General features: G+C 33.4%; 1 protein-coding gene across 2 annotated transcripts; it reads left to right on the forward strand.

Moving 5' to 3' along the window:
* The first annotated feature begins 10,867 nt into the window (after positions 1-10,867).
* LOC144849109 (NLR family CARD domain-containing protein 4-like) lies at positions 10,868-24,536 on the forward strand. Of its 2 annotated transcripts, XM_078706106.1 has the most exons (10): positions 10,868-10,901; positions 13,107-13,148; positions 14,282-14,479; positions 14,764-14,826; positions 15,235-15,768; positions 16,368-16,433; positions 16,813-16,854; positions 17,223-17,273; positions 17,997-18,065; positions 19,658-24,536. In XM_078706106.1, the coding sequence occupies exons 2-10, from the start codon at positions 13,130-13,132 to the stop codon at positions 22,666-22,668; spliced, it is 4,053 nt and encodes a 1,350-aa protein (XP_078562232.1). In that variant the 5' UTR covers positions 10,868-10,901; positions 13,107-13,129; the 3' UTR covers positions 22,669-24,536. The 2 variants fall into 2 exon arrangements, with proteins under 2 accessions (XP_078562232.1, XP_078562233.1); XM_078706107.1 differs by lacking the exons at positions 16,368-16,433; positions 16,813-16,854.
* Positions 24,537-24,948: the final 412 nt, after the last annotated feature.

Consider the following 24,948-nt stretch of genomic DNA (forward strand, 5'->3'; position numbering starts at 1 on the left):
TTACACACTGTGGTGCACACAAACCCCTGCTTACAGCCGACCCCTATTAAGGGTCACAAAGGGGTCACCCTGAATAGGGATTCTTCAGTGATTGTTTTGTGGTAATCATATTTGAAAGCAGTTTACTTGAAACCTGTATTTTATTGAAACTATTTAGAAGAATTATTCTCTATTATTATTATAAGTATGTATTATAAATTGTAATTTTCCGATTGGTTTTTCTCATAGAGATTAGGTTGTTTTCCGTCAAATCGTTTTGTTAAAGAATAACTTAGACAAGGACCCATACTATTTGTGGTGTGTGTAAAAGCTGAGGAGTCAGGACAAGCATGATATGAAACATTATGAACATTGAATTTGGTAATTTGATACAGTAGTGCAGTATAAACGTGCATTTAGGTTATAAGACTTTCCTAATACAGTGTATTAGAATAGGAAGATAGGAAAATTACGATTAAATGTATTTATTAAATAATTATAAAATTTAATACCAATAATTTCTTTGACCCTGATCATTTCATTGGAATTGAGGAATTCCTACTGGTACAATAAGCAAATAAATAATTACATTATATACATACATCACATACTACTGTACAATAATATCGACAAATGGAAAATGGTATTCAATTTTCAGAGTGACATTGGACACTGAGGTGTCGTGGATGCTATAGAAATGTTTACAGAACTGCCGACAGTTTTCTAAACACAACTCGGTCATTGTTGATGCTAATTAATGGTGGTTGGAGCTCTGGTACGGGTCTAACAATGACGTCTTGATAATGGCTACCCTCTGCATTGACGTCTTCTGGCGATTCCTCAGGAGTAACATGTGTGTCACCTATCGTTGAAGGCATGGACGGCTTTCTTGTCGTTGTGACGATTGATAATTTAGGCTGAATCTTCGTTCTATCCGTTAAAACCACCTTGATTTGAGACTTCAATTTTTTTCGGTCTATAAGTATTTTTCCAACAACATTGTTAGAATTATTACCAGACATTTTTGTTGTTTTTGATGGTTGATAATTATTTCTTCTCTTCATTGTCTTCACGCCGGATTCGGGTGAATTAGATGAGTTGTAAGTTGTTCCACGCCTACAAACTGGTGCCAAAGTATATTTTGCATTGAGTAATGCTTGATCGACTCCCATCCGCTTGAAATGCTTAGAACTTTCAGGCCTAATGTCGGAATCTCTTTGGAGGTTTGGCAGCTTTTGATAAAATAACTTTCTATTTGACAAAGAAGTTTTTGAAACAACGAAAGAATGTCTACGATTATATTCCAAACTTTTATTTCTCTCAAGTTTTGGATGCGTGTTGCCTCTTTGTCCTCGATGCGGTGAAATGTTTACCCGAGTTGGTTTGACAAATGTTTTTCTATTCCTAATTCTTTGATAAATTTCTCTCTGTGCCATACTTCTATTTTCAGATTCTCTCTTGGTAATTTGTTTATTTTTATTCTGTTTCTTTTCCCTTTTTTCAAACATGGTAAAGTCCATAACCGTTGGATTTTTATAGTTACAATTTAAAGAATCATTTTGATCAACAACTCTTTCTAATGCTTTGCCATTATTCCCAACTGTAGGTTTCGTAGTCTTGCATCTAGAATCATCTTCGTCAAAACCATTCTGCTTCATATGTACAATTTCATCAAACTCTTTCGTTAATTCATTCATATCAGTATTAATATCTTTCTTTTTTTTAATTCCGTCAACTTCTCCGTCATCACTCGAATGTTTCCTGTCTCTTACGTTCTGTCCTGTTTGAGTATCGTTTGTATTTTCTATCTTGTTTGGTTCAACCGAGTTATCTTGATGCTGCCTAGACTCCAAACGGATCCCAGCAAGGAGCGCCATTTTAAAGTGGAGACTGTTCCGCTTCAAGTGATTGGACTGTATGTTGCTCTAAAAGGAAGAAGAGAAATATTTTTGAATCTCTAGTCCATAGAAGACAAACATAATTTCGAACAAAATACCAAAAATATATAAGTACTGTAACTGAGTATAATATGACGCACTCTCATCTCACTAGCACCTGGAGAGCATCTTTGACATTGTCTACTTTTTAAAAGTTCTGTTGTATACTGCACCAAAAAGTTGTGGGTCAATTTATAGAAAATAAACTAAGTTATCAATTCTCGTACTATGTTTGTGAAATAAAAAAAATGTAAAAGTACGGATAAAAAGAAAATTGATTGTAAAAATACTGATTCCTATGTAAATTTCACTTACGGCTTCTTCTACAAGTTTCTGCCCGCTGACATTCGAATTTACGTTTTTCTCGGTGATAGAGAGTTCTTGAAAATCTTTGGTTGAATACGGTATCCTCGATGAAAGTGCGCGTGCGTTCTTATATTCCACCTTTTTCAGAAGAAGATAATAAATTGCTGATATATGATTGGCTTTATTACGAACCACCGATTCGGTCATGTGATCAATATCCAAGCCTAACTTTTCATTAGCGTACTGGGTGACGTCTGGGTCGATGTCCATTCTGCTTATCCTACCAGCTGGTGGAGGAATGGTAAGAGGTTCAATGTAGCCCTTGTTGAGCCACTCATGTGATGCCACTTGGTAGATAGATAAACGTTTAACTTGATTTGATTCCAGTAGTTTTAAAATGAAGCTTTTACACTCTAAAAAAAAACAAGAACTTAATATTCATTTATTAATAGTTTTGGTTGTATATGTCCTAAAATGTAAAATAATTCAGTTTGATATATAACCACAAAGATGGAACTGGTTGCATACCTGTTGAGACATTTGGTGGGAATTCGGACATCTGCCCTTTCAGCATCCTATGAAGTAATAGTTTGAGATTGAATGGCTCGACAACGAACGGAAGTGTTCCGGACAACATTGCAAACATGTTCACTCCTCTAAACCAATAAAATATAAAAAGATATTGGATGAGTTTCTCCATGGCGAAGTTGACTATAAACGTATGGTGATAACTCGAGAGGCATTATGGTGGTAAAGCTTGGACACAACGCAACAACGTAGGCGCAAGTGAGTTGACCAATCACAAGCGACAGTTCGTATTTAACAACAGGACACTGAGATCGCGTTGTCAAGATAGGAACAGTCCTTTGATCTTAAGTATGGCTGCGACAAATACCAACAGTACTGTACTTTGTACATATTCTCCGCGGCACAGGACTGATCGTGCCGCAGCCACAGATAAACTCTTGATCTCCGGAGCTCAGATTGCCTTGGCCAAACCATCGACCATAGGTCTATGGTAAATCGAATCTCTTTATTGGAAGAATTCCGGGAGACCTCAGTGGTCTATACCAACATTGGTTTCCCGATGCCACAATCTGTTGGCAGCGAATGCCAATGTGACTAGACTCCATTACAATAAGTAGGCCTCATATTACAGTATTTTAAATATTTGATACATCTAATCCAATATTATTCTCTTATCTACATTAGTTCACTTACATACTCCAAACGTCCACCTTTGGTCCATATTTTCTGTTAGCAATAATTTCTGGTGCGGCATACGCAGGACTTCCACATTGAGTGCCCATATAAACGCACAGCCCACTATCTCGAACTACTGGTTTCATATTCGAAATTAGGTTGCTTAAACCAAAATCTGAATAATATAAACAATGGTGAAAAATATTGAAATTTTGATTGTTACGTTGTTTATCTGCTTATCTTCTTTATTATGCTAATTGTCATAATTACATACAGTTGTTAAGATGATATATAAAGTACTCTAGGCTACTTATTATTGTAGTGATGATGAGAAATGGTTAGAAATGTTTATGCTTATTCGTAATTTTGGTGGTATTATGTATGATTGAAATATTTCTTCTGTAAAAAAAAGTAAATATTTGCAATTGACAATTGACGAAACGTTATCTGAGAATATTTTTGTTTACCCTGGTTGTGAATGCAAAGTAATTCTTGGCTTACCAATTATTTTAATGTTATTGTTTTTGTCAAGCAGTAAGTTTTCCACTTTTAGATCCCTGAAATTAAAATCATACATTATTATTCAAATATTGTATTAAACATTTCGCAATCCTGATGGAGAAGTCAAATCTTCTGACGATCTCTTACAATATTTTTGTTACAGCTCACTATGTCGGTCGGATGGTCGGTTGGTCGGTCGGTAAACACTAACTCAAATTTGAGCACGCGACTGCAGCCATGTATATGGCCTTGTTTTCATTGGTGACCATAATATTGACACCGATACATTGAAAACATATCCATCAATTTGGAACTATATGGGGTGTACCATCATCATTGTATGTTTAGGCTGAAAAAGAGTTACTATTCATCTTTTTCATACCACGACAGCCCCATACAAGTGTGTGTATACACAAGGTCTGAGAAAACATTTTTCACTTTAGGTGAGAATTAAAATGTTATATTATTTTCTCATCTTTATCGTTGCACACAAATTGAAAATATACATGTTAAAGTGGTTTGAAGATAATTATAATGATGAAGTCGTTATATAACCTTTATATCCAAGTTGATGGTATTTCAAATTTTCCCCAAATGATCCAGATTGCTAATTCTACATACGTTTTATGGGGATGTTTTTAGCGTGGCAATAACTGTTCACCAATAATTGCCAATAGTCAAACATAGATTATTTACAAACCTTGGACAGATAGATTAGAAAGTGACGATCAAACCTGCGAAACGTGAACTATTTGTGATCAAACAGAATAACCGCTAATGACCAGTAAACTTGAAATTGGCATTAACACGTCCAGTACCCAAAATACAACAGTTCTTTAATAAGATTTATCATTGCCAAATTTACGTCTATGATTTGTTTTATCCATTCTTTGGATAAGGTAATGTAGGGGCCGAATATTAACACAATCAAGCTTTCTGTTGTTTGATTGTTTTGCCAATAACAATAACTGGAATATATCTATCTGCCCGGATCCTAAATTTCTGTACAATCAAAAATTCCCGTATACCAGAAAAGGGTCTGGATATCAAGCAAGTTGTATGACCTGGCTAATGAAAGTTTGTTGCTGCACCAGTTTCATTAAATTCATTCATTTAATTATTTTAAACTCATTCTTGGTGATATTTTCCCTATTAAATCGCACTTCTGTTTTAAAACCAAAATAATTTTAATTAAACTGGGGCTGGTATGGAGGGTTGCAACGCAGACGTGACAAAATGAAACCCCCGGTGACCCTCCTTTTATGAAAGATGCACTTTCAATGTATGTATTCACATTTCAAAAATTTATAAACATTTCAAACGTTGCTCTCACTTTTGTTTTTATGTTGAACTATGACAAAATTTTAAACTAATAATTATTCCTACCCATTGCCATTTACGTCTATGATTTGTTTTATCCATTCTTTGGATAAGGTAATGTAGGGGCCGAATATTAACACAATCAAGCTTTCTGTTGTTTGATTGTTTTGCCAATAACAATAACTGGAATATATCTATCTGCCCGGATCCTAAATTTCTGTACAATCAAAAATTCCCGTATACCAGAAAAGGGTCTGGATATCAAGCAAGTTGTATGACCTGGCTAATGAAAGTTTGTTGCTGCACCAGTTTCATTAAATTCATTCATTTAATTATTTTAAACTCATTCTTGGTGATATTTTCCCTATTAAATCGCACTTCTGTTTTAAAACCAAAATAATTTTAATTAAACTGGGGCTGGTATGGAGGGTTGCAACGCAGACGTGACAAAATGAAACCCCCGGTGACCCTCCTTTTATGAAAGATGCACTTTCAATGTATGTATTCACATTTCAAAAATTTATAAACATTTCAAACGTTGCTCTCACTTTTGTTTTTATGTTGAACTATGACAAAATTTTAAACTAATAATTATTCCTACCCAATAATCTGAAATTCAATTAAATTTATTCCACGTCTGTCACAAGATACAAATAAAACATTTGGAATATATTGAGAAGTAGAAGTTCCTAATATTTGCTATACGCTGAGAAAACTGGTTAAATCCAAGATTTGGTGTTACATTATTAGAAATTAGAAGGTGGGTAAAGTTTGTTGATAATATAGTTATAGATAAGATAGGTACCGTACTGTAGGTTGCGTTACGAGGCAAGGAAATGTATATATTAAACATTATTTTATATACCTGTGTATGATACCAGCTTGGTGCATGTAACCAACAGCAGACGTGATCTGTCGAACGTAATGACGCACTTCAGTTTCCTTCATCCTTTTATCTTTTCCTGAAATTATAAACAATATTAATTGTAAAGTTAAAGTGATGTTGTCAAGGATAATTTAGGGATGATCCCACACAGTTCCCTAACAAAAACTAGGTCTACTACCTAAAATGATTTTGGAATTTACTTCTTTTAACGGTAATTCCTACACATCTTTTTTAGTCGCGTGGACGCGACTCTATAGTTCACTATGTCGGTCGGTCGGTCGGTCGGTCTGGTATCACTATGCGTTTTAGCACGCGACTTATGGCTGTTGGCCTTGTTTATTCCAGTCCTACAGGTATAGTGAGGTTTATTATTAGGCCTATAAAAGTATTCCTATATGCCAAACAGTATGCCTACATCATGCACCGTACATCAAGGAAAGTCCATATCAAGACTTACGATTGTTAGCATAACATGTTGGGCAAGTAGAGGCAAAACAAGTTCTGCTGGGCTTTTCTTTTAACACCATTATCAAGAAACCCCGTAGTCACTAAATTGCGCGTGAAAGCGTAGCCTACTAGTCAGATTGTAGAACAAACCTAGTTGATTTAACAGTGGACCACCAGAACACAGCTCCATTGCCATGTAATAATAGTTGTCCGTCTCTAAAACTTCGTATAGTTTCACAATATTCGGATGACGTATGAGTTGCAGAAGTTTGGCTTCTCTGCGTAAATTCTTCTTTAAATACTGATCTTTTTGTACGTGTTTTTTATCAATTATCTTGACAGCAACCTGAAGAAAAGGATATTCCACGTGCATGTATGTTATTTCATTTTGCATGTTAGTGTAAGAGCTCTAACATTCATAACAATTGTCGATAGGCCTATAGAGATTTCAGATAAAACATTTTTTTCTGTAACATCCATTGTTGAAATATCTGAATATTACTATTAGGTATCAAGCAATTGCTAATTCAGAATGTTTCAGTGACTGAACAAAGATTTTGAAATAGGAGAAGAGGGCCTGAAAAATATTCTATTCATCCATTGTTATCGGATTTTGTTAAAAAAATTTATAACCGAGTTCCGCCTTGAAGTCGCCTACTGTGGTTTGTTACAAGGAGAGAGAAAATAATGTAGGATTGTAATTATTGGAAACTACTGTGGAATAGCTTTACGTCAGGGTGTTGAGATTGGTCAGATGTTTTGCCCTACTCATACAAGTAATCTGTACCTGAGTTTGTCTGGTCTGGGGTAGGCCTACTTGTATTAGAGTAACAGATTATGTCAGAGTAGGACAGAACATCTGACCAAAAATAATGTACATCATCAAATGTATACAGGATAGTTAGTCACGGTGTCGTCGTGTAAATGGTCACAAATCGGAAGTTAATGACATTCGAAATAAACTGTCCCTAACTAATAGTCCATATACATATTCATAATGCAGATGGAATACTATCTGTGAAGACTTGTTTGTATTCTAACAAAGTTTCTTGTTCTATTTTTGATGTAATTAATATGGTAAGGACCAGACAATGGCTGATTAACTAACAGGCTTAGGTCATCATTAATACTAAAGGCCAATTTATACAGACGAGAGCGGTAACGGTAAGTGGAAAACCGCGTCATGTCCCACGTAGAATCCGTATCAGCTATCTTCAGCGGAAATCGCCTGTCCGCTCCGCGTTGTGTGTAAAACGGTCAAAGGAATAACATAGAATTGTTTTTTTCTGTAAATCGTCTGGGTAATTTGGCCTTAACGGAGGGAAAACAACACACATTCATGATGTCATGCCAAAACCCATGTCGTATATATTGTAGATATGCAGAGACATTAATTTTAAATTATGCATATTTATGTTTGACACCAAAGAGTAATTTTTTGAATATAAATTTCAAACTTCGTAATAATTAAATTACACTAATTTATAGTTCTTAATTTATGGTCAGATACTTTGTTTTAATGTTTTGAAAATATTGACATTTCTTTAATTGGTGGGAAGATTGTAATTAATCTAGAAGTTGTCAATGACCCGGTATGGATCACGTTACAATCGCCAGAAGGCACGAAATTTTGCGGTAAGTTTAATTGCTGCATTAATTACAGTTTTAATAGCATAGTTTAAACGGTTTGTGTAATTGTAAGAAAGTAAAAAAAACCATTAATACCGTACAAACAAAATACACACACACGCTTTACATCCGGGTAACAGGAATTAGGCCTACTGTTTCCTAGCTTTTAAGTTGACCAGTCAATTTAGTGGATCGTTTATTTTTAGAACGAAATCGAGAGTTTATTTTTTGTTTGAAACATTTTACAATTGGTTTTACATTATCATTTATTATTTACTCGTGTCCCAAAGGAACGCTAATAATTACATTTTTATATAATAATTAACTGAACATTTTTATTTCGTTTTTATGTTGAACAGCAACAATATTTGTAAGATATTTTAATCACTGTTTTTTCTTTTCAAATAAAAAAAATAATAATTTTCCTCTCTATTATAAACCTTTTCATACCTTATAATATAATTCGAAGCATTGTCGGACTGTGACATAATTTCCACTTTTACTATTAAATACAGTATCACTTTAATTATAAAATTATAAAATGAATAATTATACATAAAGTTCACAGAAAATTGGAATTTTAAATGTGTACACTGAAAACTATTGACTTTATCTGCATGTTTGCAAGATGTTTGAATGACTTACTTTTTCGACGACAGTACAGTGCAAGGCTTCTTTGACTTTAGCAAAACTTCCTTCCCCGATGTTTCTTCCGATAAGATACGCACCAACACGTTTGGTATGAGAATATTTCACAACCTCTTCCCATCTCGGATGCTGTATAGCCGACGAATACATATTATATATTAGTTATATTCTCTATCTCTTCAACTTCTTCTTGTTGATGTGAATTTTAGGTATGGTCAGACGGTTGACAGCTTTGATTTTGATTTACCAATTATTTCTTTAAATGTACAAAGGCCGTGTCCACACACTCATTGTTTATGCCGCTATAATTCGGACCATAATGACCCAAAAGGGAACAATCAGGTGGTTTACCAGACTACTTAGAAACCCAATATGATGCTTTGAAAGCCGATTCCAAATATTAGCCCGCCAACAATGACTTGGTTTACTATCTATTATACACTCATTTTAGCTAGAGAAATAAACATAGTTTGTTTCGCCAGTCGTTTAAAGTAAATAATGTATTGAAGTACGTATCATTAAAAAGATAAAACTGTGAACTGATATCATAGAGTAAAATTAAACTTAGGCCTACGTCTAATATCTTATTTCTGCATGGCTTTTGTCCCCAAAACATAAAAATAAGATGAATACAATCAATCGTTGAATCGGTCATTTATATTTTTGATATTTTTTGATTTTTGACTTCACATTCACAAAAACGGTCAAAAAAATAATAATTTCACTTATAAAAACACACTACGGTGAGATTTAACTGGCTGACTGTCTTTAAAATTAAATTACGAGGGGTTTTCAGGTAAAAATGTGTAATTCAACGAGCATTGTTCAAAAAGGAGTTTTCTAGGGGGACAATAATACATAAGATCTATTTCAGAAGTGACTATGTTTGTGTTTATTCGTTAACTCCATACGAAGTAAACATTTTATTATATTTGGACAGTCGGCCTGGCGTATATTCAGAAATATTAAATTATAATTAGAATCTTGTTTGTGAACCGACTAGTAGTTAATTATCTGGTTAATTATCGGAAGACATTGGTATTGCGTAGTTAGATTAGAAAATGGTTATAACAATTAAGGGAATTAAGAAAAGGAAGATATGGAACGGATTAGATTGATCATTTTTCGGTGATCTTGCCAATAATGATGTAATTTACTTAAACCGGACTGAACTAGTTTATTTATGAAGTGAGTCTACTGTCTGAAGAGCTGAGGAGGCGCGCATAGCACGTTCCACGTTTAAGAAAGTTAGTTTGAACTAATTTAAAAGTAGCGCCCGATGCTGATACGGCCCTGACACTAACAGTCCGGTGTGAATTATTAATAAAATGTGAGTAAACACTTCTTGTTCCTTTCAAATTATTATATATTTTGTATAGTACTCTTCATGAAAGCCAAAACAAACATTCATGTTGTGTTTGTCAATTACAAGACCCAACAGTAGGCCTATCATGCCTAGTAATTTACAGGCCTAGAGTAGACCATTCCGGTGACAGACCATGTGTGGATCAAATCGGGCCTAGCAATCTTCTAAAGTTTTTTTGCATTTATTTTGAGTTACATATACTAGTTCAGAACTGAGGATAGTTCAAGACAATCCTTACTACTAGGCTTTAATAACTACTGCCTAGTCCAAGAACTATCAATTATTAGACGACCCCCACCCCCCTCAATCTAGCGAAAACCTGAATACCTTTTTTTTTTTTTTTTGTTGCTTCACTATTTTGTGGTACATAAAACAACAAGGCCAACAGCCATAAGTCGCGTGCTCTCAGAAAAAAATGAACTTTCAAAAAGTACAGAAAAGCGATAAAACGCATAGTGATACCGGACCGACAGACAGACCGACAGACCGACCGACCGACATAGTGAACTATAGAGTCGCGTCCACGCGTCTAAAAACCGTACACCGCCCTCAGATACATTGTTTTTGTGCTATTTTGGATTTGTTGCGCCTCCTGGCCTTATCTGGCATAATTTTGTGCTGCCACCTAGCATAATTTTATTTACTGAAAGACGCCATTTTATTAGTTTATTTCACAAAGGTAAGTCGCAATATTTAAAAGGATTCAGAATGATTGTGATCGATATCAAAATCGTATATAGCTGATATTTGTTGGGAAAAAGGCCTATTCTAACATGGAGCTATGCGGGTAGTTAATATTATTTTAGAATTGTTTCAAGGCCAAATTAAACAGGCGAGCGGTAACGTAAGCGGAACCGCGTATGTATAATCTCTCTCTCTCCCCCCTGAGCGGAAACGGAAACCGCCCATAAGGTTTATTCAGTGATCTGTAATAGCCGAAGTCTGGATGGCAATCTTTTAATGTTTTCGCAGTTCAAAAGTGATTCTCCATGGAGAGGGAACCAACAAGATGGCGGCTGCAATCGACCAATCAGATATGCCCTACGCTGTACGCACTGCTACGCCTGTGTTGAGCCTATCTGCGTGAGAACGATGCGCGTGTTAAACGTACAGTATAAACGCGAAAGCATTCTATATTAGAGAGGTTTCGCAATCTTACGAATACGATAACGAAAACGGATACGTCACGCACACGTATTCGTTTTCGTAAGCCATAAAAAAATCAGTTTCGCATGGCAACGAAATATTGAGGCGCGTCCAAAATATGACTGCGGTAAATTTGAGCGAAGCGCAGGTACGTGTTGCTTGGTGCTTGGCTGCCTAGGCCTAGCGTAACATCAAAGCGAGTGAGGACTTTAAAAACTGCTATTTATCTAAATTGACCTGGCATTTTAGTAAATTACTTTAGTAAATTACTTTCAATAAATCTATAATTATATTATAATCATGAATCATTCCTAATTCAAATGCAAAATGTGCAAAATAGATCAAAAACTATACTCGTTTCGTAGTTACGAATATGACTGGCGATATTCGTCAACACGAATACGCTTTACGAATATGAAATGGGGATCAGCTCAAAAGTTTCACAAATGTATGACGTATCCGTTTTCGTTATCGTATTCGTAAGGTTGCGAAACCTCCCTATTATGATCCTCGTTATACAAAAAATGCTAGATTTTACCAAGAAATTATTCATTCCATTGCGATTAACAATATATTTAATTTTATAAAAACTTCACTGTGCTTTGGCAAGAATATGTGTTGTAATTTATGTGGTCCTAATGTATTATATTAGATTATTATTTTTTATATTAAATAATGTTGGAATCCCTTTTCAGTCTGGAGTACGCCCTCTAGCCTTCGGCTTACAGCTCACTGGGTTTATTGCAAATTGCGTGAGCGATGCATAATGGGAAGTGTTTGGGAGCAATAGCGCCACCACTAGTATATAAAGTTTGTATTATAACGGTGGCGCTATTGCTCCCAAACCCTTCTCATCATGCATTGTGCAATGACGTTTCTCGCAAAATCAAGGGAAATATATTCCATTGAACAAAATATCATTCCCAAGGGGATGTCAAATCTTATATTTTAGCGATACAAAAGGCGATATCTGTTACATTACATTGCCAACAACAAGTTGAATATCTACTGCTGGGTGGGGTGTACCTAGGCCTCCTTTGTAATAAGCCTGCCTAGTTAGGCGTTGCATTCACCTTACCTTGCGAAGAATAATATACAGATAATTACTAATTAATGATTCCTTGGCAATAAAATATTAACTTAGGTCTAGGTCGTTTAAATTAACAGAAGAATTTCCATCAATAAGCCTACATTAACAGTAATATTATCATCAGGTAGGCCGAATAATTAGTCGTCTTCGAGCCGAATCACCGGATGTTCGCCGCGTCGCGCGTAATAGGTTAACTACCGTGAGTATTAACCAATCACAAACGGTCTTTCATCACATCTGGGGAGGACTAATAACAAATGAGGGCGCTATGTATGCATAGTTTAAATAGTTTAGTTTCTTCAAGCAAGTTCTGTGGCGCAGCGCATGAAGCGTTGTCTTGTGATGGAGTGACAATTTCATCGCGAGTTCAAGACCCAGTAGATGACTTTTGTTTATTTATCGCCAAACGCGAGTGTTGAAAATTACACAGTCAATATCATCGTACTCGAGAATTTGCTGGATTTTATATGTTTAATGACAGGGACACGATAATTACGCGAAAATTACTCAGTCAATATCATCGTACACTAGGATATATACGATTTACGATCCTCGCAGCGGTAGTCATGTGATGTAGTTTCAACCAAATTTGTTGGTAACAATACTTGTTTTGTATGATAGGTTACGGTATGTTATATTCTCTTTCAGTGTGATTCTTGGACATTGCAAACATGTCTGATATGGAAGAAGGTAAGTACGAACATTGACTCTGTCCATTTTCTGTTTGCGGGATATATTGTAGGTCATACATTGCATACAGTACAGAAAGAAAGTACTGCAACTTCACCTACGAAGTAGCTTTGTAGATAGAATGTAGGCTACGTTGTTGGCTTCGTAGGTTCCATTGTTTGGCTTTGTAACCTCAATAAACAACTTTCAATGAGCTACGTTCTGAACTTCGTAGGGAGTACGTAACCTATATAAACAACCCTGTGATGTTCTTAGTGAAGTAAGAAGGTGTGAAATTAATGTGTGAAATTTAACTGGCGAAAGACCAAGTTGTAAATTACTAAAAAATAAATATTTTTTAATCGTAATTGTTTCCTTCGTGCGTGTTTACCTACTTAATGGCAAATATAAATTTCCCACGATGTAAATGTAGAGACACGATCCAACACAGGTGAACCTCAAAGAACAGGCCAACTAATAAACATAATATAGCGAACGTCCAGTCCATCCAGAAACGATGCCGAGAAAAAAAGATCGTAAACAATTCATTCTAAATATAGTATCAGAACGTTCAATCGGTCGCTCAAAAAGACTGCCGACAAAAGACCGCCGATAGAAGACCGTAATTAATACAGACCTAGTTTTTTTGGTCACATGGCATGAAACGCTCTGCTTGCTTTACTGCAATCTTTCACATGTTTTTTAAAACTCAGTACGAGAGGGTGGCTGCCGGTCTGACGACGATTAATAAGATTATGTACCTGGATTTTGTGTCACATGACATAAAATATAATACTCTCTCTCTCTAAAACTGCTCACATGTTTTTTTCCCCTCCAAATTCTGGTCAGGCCTTTTTTTTTTCACATAATTTGATAATACATAGACCAAATTCACCACTATACAAGAATTAATTTAATGCACATCATGTAACGTTTTTCGGCAATAAATCTCAATTCGCCTTATATTAGGTCAAATATAATAATGAAAATGTTAATGATGGTTCATCTTTGCCTAAATTAGGCGATCATGAAGCTTTCCAGTGGGTTTATTATGTTAAAGATCATACCACCTTAACCAATTCTTCAAGTTCAGCATATAGTAACCAATAGTAATATCTTAGTTTTTTTAAAATTATCAACTACTGATTGTGTAGGTAGTGAGGATGACGATGATGAAGATGAGGCGGCATCATCTACCTCCCAACGGCGGAAAAATGCCAGTAGCAGGAGGGGTGGTGAAGATCAGGGGGCATCAACTAGTTCACACTGGCAGCCAAGTCCCATTATCGCCAGCAGGAAGGATGATGAAGATCAGGTGGCATCAACTAGCTCTCAATGGCAGACAAGTCAAAGTAAACAAGACATTTTAGATTAATAATTCATAGTGTAATATAACAAATAAATTAAGAGAAATTATAGGGTTTTTAGCTGGTCAAATGGAGTCACTCCAATTGAAAAAAAGATGACTAAATTAAACTAAACTAATTAAGATAATTTTATTTTTGTGATTACTTAACCCGCATGTTTTCTCACTGGTCTACAACTGGTGATTTTAAACCGTATTACTTTTGTTCTTAATAATTAGTAATTGATGGTTAATAATAATAAGGTTGTAACATGTATTCTGGTTTTGTAGGTAATAGCGAGGATGACAAAGATGAGGCTGTATCACTTAGTTCCCAAATACAACCATGTGAAGGTAAATAAAAATATTTAAAAAGGAGAATTATGATTTTGTGACTGGAGTAGAGATTTATGGTGTTTAAAGATGATTTTATAAAGGTGATGATTAGGAAGATGAGATGATGATTAAGGTGTTAATGATCATGATTAAGAATGAATAAGATAATGATAAAGATGATCATTAATATGATAATGATTTTGATGATTATGGTGATTATACTGATGATATTTATTTGTCCATGAAAAACAGATAATTATTAGGGTTGGAATACTATAGTTATGTAATAGTTTTGAGTCTTGTGGTTTAGAAGTAAATTCATATTGGCCATATTATAATATGAATCATTGAAACAATATTGCTAACTAAATAATAGCTATTTGCAATGTACAATTATAGTTTGTAACTTCTGTTCTTAAACTATAGATTTGTCGCAGGAAGATTTCAGACAGTTAATTGTAGACTTTGCAAAATGGTATGATGGATTTAAACTCCTCGGCATGCTACAAGTTTTATTCAAAGACATTGTGGATGACGTTCATACTTTGGAGAATGCTAAATCTGCAATGAATTTGTTATCTCATGTAATGGCGTCTGGAGAATTGAGTCAAAGAAAGCTTAGTCTGCTCTGTGACACAATTAAAGTAACTAAGAAATTTGGCTTTGAGTCAAAAATTACGGATCAACTTCCTTCCTTCCAAAATATCAAGGAACGTGAGGTGTCATCATTCACAAAGTACAGAACAAAACTTGTGAATCTGGGAAAAGTGCTTACTAAGGAAAACATAGCAACTCTTGATGGAAGATACAACCTTCCTCAGACTAAGGAATACAAAGACAGCTGGAGTTTGATTTTGGATCTAGAACTTCAAGGAAAACTGAGCGAAGACAAATTGAAGTCACTTATAGAAGTATTAAAGGAAAATGGAATGGAGTTAGCTGTGAAGTCATTAATTGATGGTATATAGTAGTATTAAATTACATTATAGAAATCAAATATAATTGTTAAAATGATTAATTTACAGAGATGAGGGCTATTTTAATGATTGAAATCAGATGTATGTAAACACACACACGAAATTTGTTTTGTAAAAATATGTGATTTCGGCCATTTGGTAGTATTATTTTGTTAAATAATAATTTGCTTATTTGTTACCGTTTTAATGTAACCCTAATTGAATTTTGAATAGTAAAAATATAATCACAGTTATTCGAGCCAGGCTAGCATAGGCCAGATTGTGATTGTTTCCTCTTCGAGTAAATAAAATGAACAGAACCAAGATGCAGCATTGTAGTTCTTGTTTTATATGCAATTAACTCAATTACTTGGATGTAGACATCCATGAGGAATTCCCTCAACTTTCTTCATGTTAGTATTCTTAGCTTTAATGGATAATAATTAACTAATTGATAGTATAAAATAAATAATAACCTGTTTCTTTTTTGAAAATGTAATTATGTATCCTGTTTAAAAGGATACACTATTCATTCAATATCTTATTTTTGAATAGTTGTTATAGTTTAAGGTGATAACACATTATTAACTTTTGATTTTGTAGATACAGAAGATGAGGAAGATGAGGACACAGCATCATCAAACTCCAAATGGCAACAACCAGGTCAAGGTAAATAAAAAAAAAACAGAGAGGGAACGAACATTTTTAATTTAAATATTGATTAATTACCAGCAAATTCAGATTTCTGTAACTTTGCTATACAGAATTACTGTATAAAACGCTGAATTATACTTTAACAATAATTATTAGGTTTGCTTTTAAATGTTTACTGTAAAATGAATAACTATTTCAACCGAATGTTTTATTAACTTAGTCGATTATTAATCACTTTCTTTTAACAAAACTATATTTGTAATGTGTTTTTAAAATGTACAGTATAGTACTTATTTTTGTTTGTAATTTTACAATACTTTGTGTATAATTTAATTACCAATGGTCAGAATATTTTGTTAATAGTTACTAGCATACTTTTCATTTTGTTTTTTAGAAGATGAAACGAAGAAGTCAAAATTAAAAAGAAAAATGCAAGGTGAGTAACTTGATGCACTTGGATATGTCAGTGTAACTGTAACTAGCCATAGTAAGTAAGGTTGCTACACCTTGGTAGACATCAATTTTATTTACTAATATAATAGGCTCATGCTAGTCCTGAATCAATTTGGGGATAATATAATTGTCCTCATCACCAAATTGATGAATGCAAGGTTTAAATTTCTTAAATCAATGAGGGGTATGACAAACTGCAGGACATCATTAACATTAATGTATAAACAATTGTTCTTGAAAGTCATAAAAACACTATTAACACTGGGTGACCACCCTCATAAAGTAATGTTATAACAAAATAAATAGATAATTTTCACAAATGTAAATTTATTTTATTATTTTTCCTTGTAGAAGATAAAAGGAAACCATCAAAGACAAAAAGAAAAAAGCTAGTAAACCAAGGTAAATAATTAAGTAAATATTCTATGAAGATTTATTCCTGAAGTGTGTTTTCTATTTAGCCTATATTTTTTTAATTATATTTATTATATTCTTTAATTTGTTTACTGGTTTTATAAAAAAAGATATTTTACAGCAATTTACCTGTTTATTTACAGTATTACAATAGGCCTAGGGTCCTTATACCCTACAGTACTGTAAGAAAATGTAATAATCATTAACAGAGGTATCAAAGTTTTTATCACAAAATTTCTTCCTTTGATCCTTTTAAACTACAGTAGGGCTATGATTCGAGTTGTTTCCTAATTTATATCTTTCCTACGTTATATAAAGTTTATTCATGAAGTGTGTTTTCTATTTAGCCTATATTTTTTAAATTATATTTATTATATTCTTTAATTTGTTTACTGGTTTTATAAAAAAAGATATTTTACAGCATTTACCTGTTTATTTACAGTATTACAATAGGCCTAGGGTCCTTATACCCTACAGTACTGTAAGAAAATGTAATAATCATTAACAGAGCTATCAAAGTTTTTATCACAAAATTTCTTCCTTTGATCCTTTTAAACTACAGTAGGGCTATGATTTGAGTTGTTTCCTAATTTATATCTTTCCTACGTTATATAAAGTTATGAACATTTCCATACACATGGGGTTTCAAAATAACCGGAACGGTACTAGGTATCTTTCCTAGGTATTCATGATTAACTACTGATTTTGTAGATAATAGTGAGGAAGAGGATGAAGAAAGTGAGACTGTATCATCAATCTCTAAAGAGCAACTACTTCAAGGTAAATAAAGTGATACGTCACTACTGTAATGAAGAATTTAAACATTTGAATTTTGTAGTTGTGTTTTGCAATTTTATTTATTGGTGTGTTATTCTTGGTGACTGACATATCAAATAAGGCCATACATTCGATACATGTATGATAATTTGTTATTAATTACAGTACTGGTCAGAGTACTTTTGACATTCCTCGCATGTTTTGAACGAGTGTTGACCGAGCAATGTTCGAGTATTGCTAGCGATATTCACAAGCGTCGCTATCCTCGAGTAGTGCATTAAGGTCACAATCCATGCATGAACGGTTTTATCGAGCAGGGATTTCCGGCTAGCAGTTTATCCCGATGTCATTGTCTTTCATGTTCCACGTTATTAGCGTGAAAAACTAGGTCGTTGTCGGCGATAATAATTTATTTTAGAAATAGCAAATGTCAATCAACAATCAACATTTCAGCGATGGGAGTCACGTGACGGTGATTAACACTGTAACCAAGCTTATAATAGACGATTGTAACCAACAAAAATAACAGCGATTTTAGGGGTAATATTTTTCCATGTTGATTAAAAAATCATACCGCCTGAAATGTCAGTAATCGATTCTATTATTTATTTATTTCAAAGGCATACCATGTCATTTTTTGGGGGTTCTTTGGATGTTTAATATAATAAAATCATTTAATTAAATGTTAGGCTTAGGTTTGTTACATGTACTTTACTTTATTAGGTCTAGTATTTAGTAAAGTCAGACTCGATTCTTGCTGCTTGGAGAGAATGCACGGTAATTATTAGAGCATAATGTAAAATGTTTAAAATTCTTTGGTATATTTCTACATAACATATTTAGATTGAATACTTGCTTTATAAATTCTTCATTTATTAGACCACTTAATAAGTTGTTAAATTGAATTGAATATTCTACAAGAAACCAACAAAGTACAAATTATTTTCCGACATTTGTCTCTCGTGTGATGTACACTGTAGTGTAAACAACAACAACGTTTGGTAAATGGTACGATCCACTTGGGGGTGTCCATATTTTATTATCACGTATTTGACATAGGCAAGGTTCGTGTAAAATCAGAATTTCAAAAATAAAGTTTCGTAAATCTAGGGTTGATGGCCATCAACATAACAAAGATCGTAGATACGCGTCTATGCGGCTAGTGAGCGAGCGATAATAGAAGTCTAGCTATCAACTCTATGTTGACTCGGAATTTGAAGATAGGAATTTTACCATGATTTTGAAGCTGTTCATGTGAATTTTAAACGTATATTTTACTGTTTTTTTATTATGTTAATTATTAATATGTACTTTGTATTGTTTGTTGGATGTAAACAAAGTCAGTAATCTAAAGATAAAAAGGGCTCATATTATGTACGTATGATTGATTTTAATTGTTGTTGTAAAACGTTCACGCTTCGCTGGTTGAGGTCATCGCTCGATCCCTCGATAAACACTCCACAAACACTCTAGAAAACAGCAGAAAAACACAAGCGGAAATGTCGAAAGTCCTCTGACCAGTACTGTATGTTTTAATGCTAATACCTATATTTTTTTTGTATGGTAACAGTAATTGTTAAATTTCTGCTTTTTAGATGAGAAAATTAGAACGTATCTCTGTGATCAACAAATGAAAACTTGCAGCGAAGCCAATCAGTTTCAACCAGCAATTATGCAGTCACGATATAGAGTAGACATTGCACACATGTTTACTGATCTTAACCTAATTAAAGAAAACAAAAAAAAGATTAAAGATCCAAAACCAGTAGGTTTAGATGAAGTTTTAGCGATTGTCAAGAAAACACCTGCATGTAAACTGCTCATTGAAGGCGAAGGTGGAATTGGAAAGACAACTTTACTTAGACATTTCTCTTACAGATGGGCTAACAAAACAGATAAAACATTTGAAGGTAAAATAGTATTTCTTGTCAATATAAGAGACATAGAGAAAAGCAAAGGTGTTCTAGATTTAATCGTAGAAGAAATAGAATTGGAGAATTTTAGTTTGAGAACTGATCTTCCAGACAATCCCATGTTAATCAAAAGATTTATTACACATCATGATAAAGATATTGTTTTATTACTGGATGGATTAGATGAAATACAATCTGGAGTTGATAACCCAAAAAGTCTGTTCACAGGAAAAATACTACCAAATTGCATTGTGATACTCACATCACGACCAGAAAAGATTGATGAATTCATTCATAAAAGCAATGTGCATGTAAAAGTAGAAGGGTTTAATTCCGAAAACATAGATAAATACATTGAGAAACACTTTGAATACTTTGAAGAACCTAACTTAGGAGAGTCTCTTACTAAAGAGCTTGAGTTTGATGTACCATTCAATAGTCGCAAACATTGGGATGTATATTCACTATGTAAGAATCCCATGTTACTTTTGTTGACTTGTATTATGTGGGAAGAAAAACAATATCTTCCAACTGATAAATCCATTTTATTTGAAGAAGTATTTCGAAGTATTTTAAATCAATATAATAAAGAAAAGAAAGATGAAAAGATAGATAAATTTAAAGATACACCAAAACCATTAATTGATGCCATGCTTGTGTTAGGAAGGGGACTGTATGAAAGCCTCAAAGTCAACCAGCTTTATATCGAAAGAAAAAACCTAAGAGGAAATGAAGATATGGTGACATTAGCCCTAAAATTAGGGTTTGTGTATAAAGATGAACCACATTCAAAGTCTAGTTTCAAACAGATATTTACAGCTCCTCACAAGTTATTAGTAGAAGCACTGGTAGGATTTTATCTCTCCAAATTAAGTCATCAGTTAGGCGAGGAAGAATGGCATAATATAAGACAAAATGATAATTTAAATGTAGCAAGGGAGTTTGCGATTGGGTTTTTAGGTGCTAAGGCTAATAAATTCTTAAATCATTGGATAACAAATAGAGTTACAGATTATCGCAATTTAATAACACTATTTGAATTTGTTAAGGAGGAGCACATCATTGAAGTAGAGAATGCCCTTAATGACTATTTGTGGAATTCAAATTTATCAATAAAGCCACGAATAAATGAAATATGTACATCACTAAAGAAATGCATTCATCATACACATCATAATGACAAAGATGCCAATTTTATTAAACTTCTAAGAGTTATAAATGGTCTAGATACTAAAATACTTATTGAATGTATTTTTAATGAAAAGTTGTCTAAAGAAAAAGGCATTATGCTTGCTCACATTCTGATTGCTGTACCAAACCAGAATCAATTGTTTCAGAAAATTTCAATATTGGATGAAAATGTTATTGAACATCTAAATTTAGAGCGTCAGAAACTAAATTTTAATTATGATATGACAGAGTATATTATGCAAGATGTTCCATTAACTTCTTCATTTCTAGTTCACTTGTTGTGTAATTCACCAAAACTATCTACACTCGACCTGATCAGTGTTGAATTAGAATATGGTGTACTTGATTCTGTCACAGACAATTTAACGAGACAAAGAGTGAGATTAGAATTAATAATGATTGTGTTTAGTCCTAGTACTCTAAGCAAAGTTAGTGGATGTTCACTTGCTTCATTATTAGCTATTACTCCTAATCTGCAACACTTAGACCTTAGTAATTGCAGTCTATCAGGTGTTATTATCGATGATATGATCAAAGATTGTATTAATAGAGGAGTAAAGATGGAATGTATGAAAAACCTTTATTTCAGTGAAAATGATCTAAGCAAAATTAGTGGATGTTCACTTGCTCCATTATTTGCTATTACTCCTAAACTCGAACGATTACACCTTAGTATTTGCAGTCTATCAGGTGTTATTATCAATGATATGATCAAAGATTGCATTAATAGAGGAGTAAAGATGGAATGTATGACACACCTTGATATCAGTGACAATGACCTAAGCAAAATTAGTGGATGTTCATTTGCTTCATTATTAGCTATTACTCCTAAACTGCAACACTTAGACCTTAGTATTTGCAGTCTATCAGGTGTTATTATCAATGATATGATCAAAGAGTGTATTAATAGAGGAGTAAAGATGGAATGTATGGAATACCTTGATATCTGTGGTAATGATCTAATTAAAATGAGTGGATGTTCATTTGCTTCATTATTTGCTATTACTCCTAAACTGCAACAATTACGCCTCAGAAATTGCAGTCTATCAGGTGTTATTATCAATGATATGATCAAAGATTGCATTAATAGAGGAGTAAAGATGGAATGTATGGAAGACCTTGATATCAGTGACAATGACCTAAGCAAAATTAGTGGATGTTCATTTGCTTCATTATTTGCTATTACTCCTAAACTGCAACACTTAGACCTTAGTAATTGCAGTCTATCAGGTGTTATTATCAATGATATGATCAAAGATTGCATTAATAGAGGAGTAAAGATGGAATGTATGGAATACCTTGATATCTGTGGTAATGATCTAATTAAAATGAGTGGATGTTCATTTGCTTCATTATTTGCTATTACTCCTAAACTGCAACAATTACGCCTCAGAAATTGCAGTCTATCAGGTGTTATTATCAATGATATGATCAAAGATTGCATTAATAGAGGAGTAAAGATGGAATGTATGAAGACCTTGATATCAGTGACAATGACCTAAGCAAAATTAGTGGATGTTCATTTGCTTCATTATTTGCTATTACTCCTAAACTGCAACACTTAGACCTTAGTAATTGCAGTCTATCAGGTGTTATTATCAATGATATGATCAAAGATTGCATTAATAGAGGAGTAAAGATGGAATGTATGGAAAACCTTGATATCAGTGAAAATGATCTAAGCAAAATTAGTGGATGTTCACTTGCTCCATTATTTGCTATTACTCCTAAACTCGAACGATTACACCTTAGTAATTGCAGTCTATCAGGTGTTATTATCAATTATATGATCAAAGAGTGTATTAATAGAGGAGTAAAGATGGAATGTATGGAAGACCTTGATATCAGTGACAATGACCTAAGCAAAATTAGTGGATGTTCACTTGCTCCATTATTTGCTATTACTCCTAAACTCGAACGATTACACCTTAGTAATTGCAGTCTATCAGGTGTTATTATCAATTATATGATCAAAGAGTGTATTAATAGAGGAGTAAAATGGAATGTATGACACACCTTGATATCAGTGACAATGACCTATGAATAATAATGAACCATTGAATTGTATCACAGTGTTAATAATGTAAAATTCATTTCATTTTCATTTCATTTCATTTATTTCACTATCATCATCGCAGCCTTAGCTGAATTACAAAGATATTTACATTTTCTCAATATTAAAATTTGTATAAAAGTATAAAACCAATGAAAAATTATATATAAAAAAGGAGGCAATTTACACAAGAAATACAATACAGGAACATTCAACAAGTTTAGCATTAAAATATTAAAATAGAAAAAAAAAACACCTAAAAGGACCAATAAGAATCGCATAGCTGTACTGGGTGATATATAATGATTATTCATTTAGAAGCGAGATAAGGTATGGTATTGCACTTTTTCTATATCTTTCAACTCTGCATTTGGGTTGTTGATACTTTACACGTCTTAGTTTCATGTTACTTACATTCTTCACTGGAAACCATTTTCCAAAATGAATACTTTTTGAACAATTCAGAGCAAACTTATAGCATAGATTACGCCTTCTATCAGATAAAGTGTCTAAAGAAAGATCATTGAGTGCTTGGTCATAAAATATGTAGTCATTACACAATATTATTCTGCAAGCCCTTTTTTGGACAGATTCTATCATATCACTTTGTTTCTTAGTGAGACTAGAATGCCATACTGGGACAGCATATTCAACACTTGGTCTTATGTAACTCTTAAATACATCTACAAGATCAAATTTCGGAAGATTGAACTTTCTTAATCTACACAATATATGCAGACGTCTGTACTGTACTGTACATTGTCAAATTCAAGTGTGTTGTTAATACTGCATCATTATGTGTTATGGCAATATGTCTGTATATGTGTTCATTTTTGCTAAAACTATTCACAATGTACCGTATCACTGCTGTAGTTATTTTGACAATAACAGTTTTGGATTACTATTACATTGTAATTGTTCTTTCTCAACGTGTATGTTGATTTAGTTTTAGTATGAATGTTGATTAGCAAATATGATTAAATAATGTGTATCGAGGTCGCTGTACAATATTATCTATCGTAGTGATATAAATACTGCATCTTAAAATCACAAGTGTTATTGTTGTTGATTGTAAATTCAATAACATGTATCGAGATTGCTATACAATTATTGTCTGTGTAGTACTGATTTAAATACTGCAATTCAAAATCAGAGTTACGTTAAATGATTGTAAATAGTACATATTATGAGGGATTTATTTTACAACTCCTTGATATTATAGAATTCAAGTGTTATTGATATTGTGCATTTGAATTATCACCCGATGGACAATCAATCGCCACAAAATGTTGTTAAATAAATATAATTACACAGAAACCGCTGTTTTTTCATTTTTTTAAAATAGTACTATGGGCCTCTGACTAACAGGTTTATAACGAAATTTCAATGATAGTGATGATAAGAAAAATTATGTATAATTGTTATTACGAAGATGATTAGGCCTATCAGGTGATGAAAATGACAAGGATTGTGATTATACGATAATGATTGGGATTTATGTGACAATTACGTGATGGTGTTAATATTCATAATGAGTATAATAAAACGTTGGTGATGATGATGATCAACGATCATGATGATGATCAACGATCATGACGATGATAGCGATGTTGATTGATGACAAAAATCAAAGATTCCATAGACAAAAGACAACAGTAATATTCCAGTGAGCTCAAGTTTTTATGTGGGCTAATGTCGTCACGGGCCTGCATTTAAATGTTAAACTATC

This window comes from Antedon bifida, chromosome 7 (genome assembly GCF_963402885.1).
Source record: "Antedon bifida chromosome 7, ecAntBifi1.1, whole genome shotgun sequence".
Classification (NCBI taxonomy): Eukaryota; Metazoa; Echinodermata; class Crinoidea; order Comatulida; family Antedonidae; genus Antedon; species Antedon bifida.

Bases quoted from the DNA above. Each gene is read 5' to 3' on its own strand.
- LOC144849109 (XM_078706106.1), top strand. The intron at 14,827-15,234 runs GTAAATAAAAAT...CTTAAACTATAG, and splicing joins CCAAATACAACCATGTGAAG to ATTTGTCGCAGGAAGATTTC. The intron at 17,274-17,996 runs GTAAATAATTAA...CTGATTTTGTAG, and splicing joins AAAAAAGCTAGTAAACCAAG to ATAATAGTGAGGAAGAGGAT.